Source organism: Chrysemys picta, chromosome 9 (assembly GCF_011386835.1).
Source record: "Chrysemys picta bellii isolate R12L10 chromosome 9, ASM1138683v2, whole genome shotgun sequence".
Classification (NCBI taxonomy): Eukaryota; Metazoa; Chordata; order Testudines; family Emydidae; genus Chrysemys; species Chrysemys picta.
The window spans coordinates 78,676,399-78,685,274 of record NC_088799.1 but is presented as its reverse complement, the minus strand read 5'-3'; the positions used below and the strand labels follow the sequence as shown (position 1 = coordinate 78,685,274).

General features: G+C 52.3%; 1 protein-coding gene across 1 annotated transcript; it reads left to right on the top strand.

The window, feature by feature from the left end:
• The first annotated feature begins 3,432 nt into the window (after nucleotides 1-3,432).
• LOC101947348 (START domain-containing protein 10-like) lies at nucleotides 3,433-8,342 on the top strand. The gene is made up of 6 exons (XM_005284496.3): nucleotides 3,433-3,918; nucleotides 5,390-5,537; nucleotides 6,001-6,104; nucleotides 6,720-6,837; nucleotides 7,146-7,198; nucleotides 8,027-8,342. The coding sequence occupies exons 1-6, from the start codon at nucleotides 3,610-3,612 to the stop codon at nucleotides 8,246-8,248; spliced, it is 954 nt and encodes a 317-aa protein (XP_005284553.3). The 5' UTR covers nucleotides 3,433-3,609; the 3' UTR covers nucleotides 8,249-8,342.
• The last annotated feature ends 534 nt before the right edge of the window (nucleotides 8,343-8,876 follow it).

The following is an 8,876-nucleotide window of genomic DNA, read 5'->3' as shown; positions in this document are numbered from 1 at the left end:
GCACCAGATATCACTGCTGGTTTTCAGCCTCAAATTGCTCCCTCAAGGCATCCCTAATCCTTGCAGCCCCGTGCTGAGCCCCTCTAATAGCCCTGCTCCCTGGCTGTGCAAATTCAGCCTCCAGGTGTTGAACATCGGAGGTCCATGCCTGACTGAATCTTTCACCCTTCCCTTCACAAATAATATGGAGGGTACTGCACGCGGATATAACCACGGGGATGCTGTTTTCGGCCAAGTCCAACTTCCCATACAGAGATCGCCAGTGGCCCTTTAAACAGCCAAAAGCACAATCCACAGTCATTCGTCACCGGCTCAGCCTATAGTTGAACCATTCCTTGCTGCTGTCAAGGCTCCTTGTGTAGGGTTTCATGAGCCACGGCATTAACGGGTAAGCGGGGTCTCCAAGGATCACAATGGGCATTTTGACTTCCCCTACCGTGATCTTCCGCTCTGGGAAAAAGTCCCGGCCTGCAGCTTCCTGAACAGGCCAGTGTTCCGAAAGATGCGTGCATCATGCACTTTCCGGGCCAGCCTGCATTAATGTCAATGAAACGCCCACGGTGATCCACAAGTGCCTGGAGAACCATAGAGAAATACCTCTTCTGATTAATGTACTCGGATGCTAGGTGGGCTGGTGCCAGAATAGGAATATGCGTCCCATCTATCGCTCCTCCACAGTTAGGGAAACTCATTTGTGCAAAGCCATCCACAATGTCCTGCACATTACCCGGAGTCACGGTTCTTCTGAGCAGGATGCGATTAATGGCCCTGCAAACTTGCATCAACACAATTCCAACGGTCGACTTTCCCACTCCAAACTGGTTCGCGACTGATCGGTAGCTGTCTGGAGTTGCTAGCTTCCAGATTGCAATAGCCACCCGCTTCTCCACTGGCAGGGCAGCTCTCAATCTCGTGTTCTTGCGCCGCAGGGTGGGGGAGAGCTCCTCACACAGTCCCATGAAAGTGGCTTTTCTTATCCAAAAGTTCTGCAGCCACTGCTCGTCATCCCAGACTTGCATGACGATGTGATCCCACCACTCAGTGCTTGTTTCCCGAGCCCAAAAGCGGCGTTCCGCGGTGCTGAGCATGTCCATGAATGCAAAAAGCAATTTTGTGTCGTACGTGTTACGCGACTCGCTATCATCGTCGGACTCCTCACTGTCACTTCGGATCTTAAGGAATAGCTCGACAGCCAAATGTGATGTGCTGGCGAGACTCGTCAGCATACTCCTCAGCAGTTCGGGCTCCATTTCCCGCAGACCAAAACAGAACACAGATCGCGCTGCACAGAAACCGTTGAAGATGGCGCCAAATGTGGATGGAAACACAGGGATTGCTGGGATGTGAAGCGATGCATCACGGGGCGTTGGGACAGGACCCAGAATGCCCCGCACCCCCTGCACCCTTCCCACAACCAGGGCCGGCTCCAGGGTTTTGGCCGCCCCAAGTAGCCAAACAAACAAAAAGCCGTGATCGCGATCTGCAGCGGCAATTTGGCGGAAGGTCCTTCGCTCCGAGCAGGAGTGAGGGACCATCCGCCGAATTGCCGCCGAACAGCTGGACGTGCCACCCCTCTCTGAAGTGGCCGCCCCAAGCACCTGCTTGGTAAGCTGGTGCCTGGAGCCGGCCCTGCCCACAACCCATGGCGCCAGAATGGGAAGAGATAGCTGTGGGATAGCTGCCCATAATGCACCGCTCCCAATGCCGCTGCAAGTGCCGCAAATGTGGCCACGACAGTGCACTGGCAGCTGTCAGTGTGGACAGACTGCAGCGCTTTCCCTACTCAGCTGTACGAAGACAGGTTTAACTCACAGCGCTGTACAGCTGCAAGTGTATTTCTCAAAGCATAAGTAATTCTCCTCTATAAAGGGGAAGAAGAAAAAGTGTGCTTAACCTGAGAAGTGAAAAGGGTGGGTGAGAAAGCAGCCTGTGACTGAGTCAGAAATGGACAATAAACCCACATGGGCTCATGGGGTAAAATAGCAAGTACCCGCATAGAGCCCTGTACTAGACCTTGTCTACACTAGAATTTACTTTGGTATAATTTACATCGCTCATCAGGGATGTGAATAATCCACACACCCCTGACCTGCCTAAGTGCCAGTGCTGATCAGCAGAAGAGCTTCTAGCGCAGATGTAACCTGAGATAACAAAGAACATCTTGTTCTGACTTATTTGCTCTGCAACCCCTTTGATTCCAGTGAGGTTAGATGGGAGTGTAACTCAGGGCAAGATTTAGCCTGTTGTCTGTGTCTTAACTTTGGTGACATCAGTACAGCTTCTCATGTCAAAAAGGGTTTTAAACTTAAACTGGGCACCTTCTCTCTTCCCCAGTGATGGGAAACTCCAGGGCACTGAGTGGAATGAGTCTCACTGGCATGGGGCAGTAGGGGCTGGACTGGTTGTGTGCCAATGCCTAGATGCTGGCCTTAGCCCCAGAGGTGGCTGCATTTCAATCCTGCATGTAGTGATGCCTTTCTAGTACTATTATTCTTCAGTTTTTTCAGCTCTGCCAAGGGCACCCCTCCCTAGCGCTGAGAGCCCACTCCCTACATGAAGAGTTACAACACAGACAGCTAAAGCTATTTCCTCGCCTTGCTCCAATCAGGCCACCTACTCCCCCATCACTAGAGTGTCTGCAGCTAATGGACATTAGAGATCACAGCCTTGTGGGCCAGCTCCACGCCCTGGTCGTAGTTAGGGTTGCCAGGTGTTTGTTTTTCGACTGGAACACCTGGTCGAAAAGGGACCCTGGCGGCTCTGGTCAGCAACATTAAAAATCTAGTTGGCCGTGTAGCAGGCAGGCTCCCTGCCTGGCTCTCGAGAAATGGCAACACGTCCCGTGGGCTCCACATGCTGCCTCCCCGCGACCGTTGGCTCCACAGCTTCCATTGGCCGGGAACCGCAGGGGCAGCACGGGGAGCCTCCTGGCCGCCTCTCCGACTAGGAGCCAGAGGGACATGCTGCTACTTCCCCGGAGCCGTCTGAGGTCAGCGCTTCTGGAACCTGCACCCCAAGCCCCCAGCCGAGCCCCCTCCTGTACTCTGAACACCCCAGCCCAGAGCCCCCTCCTGCACCTCACACCCCTCATCCCCAGCCCTGCCCCGAGCCCGCACCCCCAGCTGGAGCACCAACCCCCTGCCCCAGCCCGCTGAAAACGAGCCAGTGAGTGAGGTGAAGAGTGAGTGACGGACACAGGTGGGGACGGAGTGAGTGGGGGCCGGGGCCTCGGAGAAGGGGCGGGGCAGGGGGCGGACGGACATGCCACGGGGCGACACAGGCCTGCTCCTCGCAGGGCCCCCCGCCCCGGCTGTTCCCTCTAGAGCCAATCCCCACCAGACACTCCATCCCAACAGCCAATCCGAGCCCTCCCCAGCTCCTAACCACGTGGGGCGCGGCCTGTTTCATACTGTATCTAATTCCGAACCCGCCATTGATTTTTAAAATTTCACCCGTCACGAGGCGGCAGGTGTGTTCCGTGCGGGGACAGTCCAACCAGGAAAAGAAGCCGCAGACGTCGCGGCCAATCAGCGAGTAGGGCGGGGCAGGCGGGGCGCACCTGGCCGGAATCGTTGGCTGATTGGCGGCTGGTTCGACGAAGTGAAGCCAATGAGGAGCGGGGACAAGCTGGGCGAACCTGGTAGGGGCGGGAGCTACTACGCCAACTGCGTATGGGGTGGCGAGCGGGTGGGGCCTTCGCCGGCACCTGTGTTCACCCGTCCGGCGCCTTCTGCTGCTGACCTCGCCGGCTCCCCAACGCCTATGGAGCCTGTGCAGGTGCCCGATGCCGACGCCTTCCGGGCCTTCCGGGCTCAGTGCGAGGCGGAGCAAGGCTGGCAGAGCAGATACAGCCGGGAGGGCGTCGGGGTGTGGGTGCAGCCGCCCCTGCCCGGCGGCCCCGCCGTGCACACGGTCAAGGTGAGCCGGGGGTGGCAGGGCAGGGCACGGAGTGGGGGGCTGGGAGAGGGCACTTGCGGGAGCGGGGCTCGCTGTGGAAGTTGTTGGATGGCCTCACGCCCAGATCTGGCACCGCAGGCTCCGCTCACCCTGAGTTTGACTATTTGTAGCCCTGGCTCCCTGTCACAAACTGAGGTCCAATGTAGTCTGGGCCTGGACCCTAAGCGGGGGGAGTCGGGGATCGTGTCACGTGGAAACAGAAACTGGGCACCAGAGGAGTTGCTGGGCTCCTGCCCCAGAAGGTGCTTGCCAGTGCCTGTGCCAGGATTAGAATAACTGATTAACTCTAAAATATGTAGTGGAGCCTATCTGTACTAATTGTCACCATCTTGTATGGGCTTTGGTGTCCCTTTTCCCTGGTATGCAATTCACACAGCCCTCGCCTTTGCCATGTGACACATCTGTGACCCAGAGGTACTTGTCACTCCAGTATCTGGGTGCCAGGAATCTGATGTGAACTTCCCAAGAAAGTGGCCAGTGAGATGCATTCATTATTCTTCCTATCCAGTTGTCTGCCCTGGTGATAGCCTTCCCCACAGGAGTCTTCTTTTCCCATGTGGTATAGAACAACATAGTGAGTGGTTGTGGAGTTGCACCAGCCTTGAGACTGCAGTCTGAGTTATGCTTTCTCTGTAAATCATTGACTCATATTGACAAACACCACTGTAAGTGGCTGAAGTTTGGTACAGGGTGATGGGATTGGAACTAGAGGTGCAGCTTCTCTGAACCAGTAACAGGAAAGCTATTCTTTCTGGGATCTCCCAGACCTGCTATTTGCCCCTGAATTCTGGTCAACCACAAGCCGTTGAGGGGGCCTACTGTGCATCTCCACGCTGGAGTCATCTGTGTAAGATTGGACACCTCCACTGTCTGCCTGGTTGCTTCTATCTGGAGACTGGAACGTAGTGTCCAGCTCTGACTTACTCTGCTCACCTTCCTCCCTTCTCCATTCTTCTGCACCAACATGTGCGGTGGTACCTTAGTTATGGAAGCCTGTGCCATGTGCTTCTTGTTCGTGATTCTGGTTGTTGTGTGGACTGGGATTTGTCTAGTTATAGGATAGGGCTTTTAACACTGATCTGTTTGCGTTTGTCTCTGCTGAATGTTTCAAGGGCAATAAGTATTGTTACTTTGGAATGGATTCTCTGCCCTTATCCCCGTTTTTGATCTTAGGTGAGTTGCTTCCCTCACTGTTCATCATTTCCCCTCACAGTGGGTTGATGTTTGCAAAGTGTTTTGAGTGGAGGGTTCCAGTGATTTGTAAAGGGGTAGTGTTACCCTGTCTGACACCCTTCCCCACAAATGGGAGCCCAGCTGAGAATGAGGAGCTCTTCCCTATACATGGATCAAGTCAGCTACTCCAATCGGTAGTATGGGGGCGGGTGCAGCCAGCCAGCCAGTGTCCTGACTGTGGTCCTGCTCCTGCCTGCAGTGCTGCATTGACATCCAAGATGTGCCAGCGGAGACGATGTATGATGTGCTGCATGACATTGAGTATCGCAGGAAGTGGGACACGAACGTCATTGACACACATGACATTGCCCGGCTTGCCACCAATGCTGATGTGGGCTACTACTCCTGTGAGTGATGGCTTGGGGGCTGCTCTGATTGGTTGAGTGCGGCAGGAAGTGTGATCAACCCCAGAGAATTGAAATCCTGAGTTAAACAAGTCAAGGAAACGGGATGGGCCCTTCAGTAGGAAAGAGCAAAGACTAAACCCATTCTGTATGCCCTGAATAGATACCATCTGGTCAGCAGTAGGGCAAGCTTCTCACACACCAACATGCCTCAACCCACTGGACTTTCTAACAGGAGAGGGGAGTTCAGTCCCCTGGGTTCATTTCATCCTTGGCATCTCTGTTGAGGCTGCTAACAGAAGGATCAGCTGGGCTCTGAGGGGAGGCTTTGGTGGCAGGATACAGAGAGATCACTAACCTCACCGAGGGGCAAGTGCAGGCAAGGTAGAAACCCCCTAGTGTGACTGCACTTCCTGCAACTCTTATCACTGGTGAGTTGAAGTGACTTTGCTTCCTTCTTGGCTAGGGAAATGTCCAAACCCCTTAAAGAACAGAGATGTGGTGACACTGCGATCCTGGCAGGTTGTGGATAAATCTTACATGATCATCAACTTCTCTGTCAAACACCCGGTGAGTCAGGGGGTGGGAAGAGTTTAATTACATAGTCCCATGCTCCCAGGGGAATCTCAATAGTGCTTGCTCAGATGCCTCCTTGATGAATGACTCCACCCCACAGCTACAGTCATGAGCTGGGTGAAGTTTGGATATCTCCATTAATTTATCTCCTAGAACTGGAAGGGACCTTGAAAGGTCATCGAGTCCAGCCCCCTGCCTTCACTAGCAGGACCAAGTACTGATTTTGCCCCAGATCCCTAAGTGGCCCCCTCAAGGATTGAACTCTAAACCCTGGGTTTAGCAGGCCAATGCTCAAACCACTGAGCTGTCCCTCCCAATCCATTAAGGATGCTCTGAGCAGAATGTGACTCTGGCTCTTATTAACCTGAGCTACACTTGTTTATCTACCACCCCTTACTATGCCTTAGAGTGTATGTAGTCCCTGTGTCCCTTTGGATGTGCAGGGACCTTTTATTATTGTGGGATATGTATTGCACAGCAAACGCTTTACAGACCAGGCACGGTGTCTGAGCCTCTAGATTAGTCCCATTGCCCTGTGTGTATAACACCAGGTCTGAGAGAGAGTCCAGGGAAGGTGACAGAGTTTGAGTGTCTGATTTCACCATACAGCAATATCCTCCCCGAAAGGACCTGGTAAGGGCTGTTTCTATCTTGGCGGGATACTTGGTGCAGTCAACTGGACCAAACAGCTGCACCTTGACTTACCTGGCTCAGGTGGACCCCAAAGGTAAGTCTGGCTCTGTATCCCTTGTGGGTGTGCAAGGGGATGAGGCAACTTCAGGTCTAGGTGAACAGAAATTCTACTCCCTTATACAGGGCATAAATTGTATTGCTTTCTTTCCACACATTTCCCTCCTAAGCATCCATCTAGGATCACTTGGCAACATGCCATGGAAATGATCTTGCAGCTTTGCAATTGTACTTTGGTGAGGGGCTGGAGCATTGCGTGCAGTTGCACCCTAGCATAAATACAGCATTTTTCTGCCATGGCTCACTAATTATTCTGTTTTTCCACCTTTCTTTCTTGTGCATTAGGGAAACTGCCAAAGTGGGTTGTGAATAAAGCTTCCCAGTACCTGGCACCAAGGGTGAGTGAAGGAGCTCCTGAGTAGTGGGTAATAAGGATCAACCATTGTTCATGGTTAGAGGAAAGGGCTGGCAGTTAGTGGAGATCTAACTTGTCCTTCGACTTTCCAGCCCCTCCAACTTCCTGGTACAGGCCTGAGCAGTAGAGAGAATGGGGCATCCTAGGTATCCTTGGATTTGGTACTAAAATGTGCTGTCCTGGTTAGTCCAACTTCTGACAATGACCAACCTCTGATGCATCAGAGAGGTGAAAAACCTGTGCACAATGCTTTGTCTTGGGGTCCCCAGCTTGTGACCACCGGATTCTGCATTCTGAAGTTCAGCATCCTCTGAGCTCTTGGCGTAGTGGGGAAGGCACAGGTCAGGATTGCAGGGCATAACTGTGGGGAACCTGTTTGGCATGAGGTGTAGTTGTGACGCAAGATTGCAGCATGGGTCAGCATCCTGGGTTATGTCCCCAGCTCTGTCACTGGACTTGGCCAAGGTGTCACATTGACTTTTTGGCTCAGCCTCCATTTCTCCATCTGTAAAATGGGGCTAATAATTGTCTGCCTCCTAGAGGAGAGGCAGCTGAAGCACAATGAGATCCTTAGCTGTATTGAAGATACTGATTGCTTATCCAAACAAATGGAAAATGCTCCTGTATGGAACTGTACAGTATTAGTCTCTCCATCCATGCACTCAGGTCTCCCCCTTTTACCTGACTCAGGTAACTGCACAGCACCTACCCTTTCCCAAGCATTAAGTAAATACAAAAATGCAGGGGGTCTGGTAGTGGTCAGATTCTAGGCTGCTTCCATTTTCTTGGTCCCCTTTTCTGCTTTCTTCAGATGCTGAAGAAGATGCATAAGGCCTGCTTGAAATACCCCTCCTGGAAACAGCAGCACAATGTCAGTGTGAAGCCCTGGCTGTATCCTGAGCAGAACGAGCTCCCCACCATGATGCTGTCAGACCTGGCACTCCAGCATGCTGCCTCTCTGGAGAACATTGATGAGAGCAGCCTGTCGGAGGTGAAGGACGAGAGGGGAGACCACAGTGGCTCTGAGAACTGATGCTGCTTGGCTCTCTTCCAGGAGCAACACTGCATTAGACTCTGTTTGGACTCTTCCTGACTGTTTTACATTAAAGGGGGGAAATGTATCTTTATGCCCAGGGTTTGTAGTTCTTCCTGTCATGAGCCAAGAAACCATGTTTAGGTCTCAAGCATAGAGGGGTGTCCGTTCCCATCAAGATGGGAACAGAGGACAGTGGCTGCGTGGGGAGCTTGGAGCACCTGGGGCCCATTGTGCTGAGACAGCTATCGCAGTGAGCAGGGTAAATCTTGGGAAATTATCAGTGACCTCCGATAGGCTGGTATGAATTTCTTCTCCTTCTGCTCGATGATCCTTTCTGTACTATGACAGGTTTCAGAGTAGCAGCCGTGTTAGTCTGTATCTGCAAAAAGAACAGGAGTACTTGTGGCACCTTAGAGACTAACAAATTTATTTGAGCATAAGCTTTTGTGGGCTACAGCCCACTTCTTCAGATGCTTAGAATGAAACATTAAGTTTTTTTATTTTATTTTTATTTAATATATACATACACAACACGAAAAGGTGGAAGTAGCCATACCAACTCTAAGAGGCTAATTAATAAAGATGACCTATTAATTAATTAGCCTCTTAAAGTTGGTATGGCTAC

Coding starts and splice junctions, on each gene's coding strand:
- LOC101947348 (XM_005284496.3), top strand. CDS start 3,610: ATGAGGAGCGGGGACAAGCTGGGCGAACCTGGTAGGGGCGGGAGCTAC. Junction 3,919..5,389: donor CCGCCGTGCACACGGTCAAG/GTGAGCCGGGGG, acceptor TCCTGCCTGCAG/TGCTGCATTGACATCCAAGA. Junction 6,838..7,145: donor GGCTCAGGTGGACCCCAAAG/GTAAGTCTGGCT, acceptor CTTGTGCATTAG/GGAAACTGCCAAAGTGGGTT.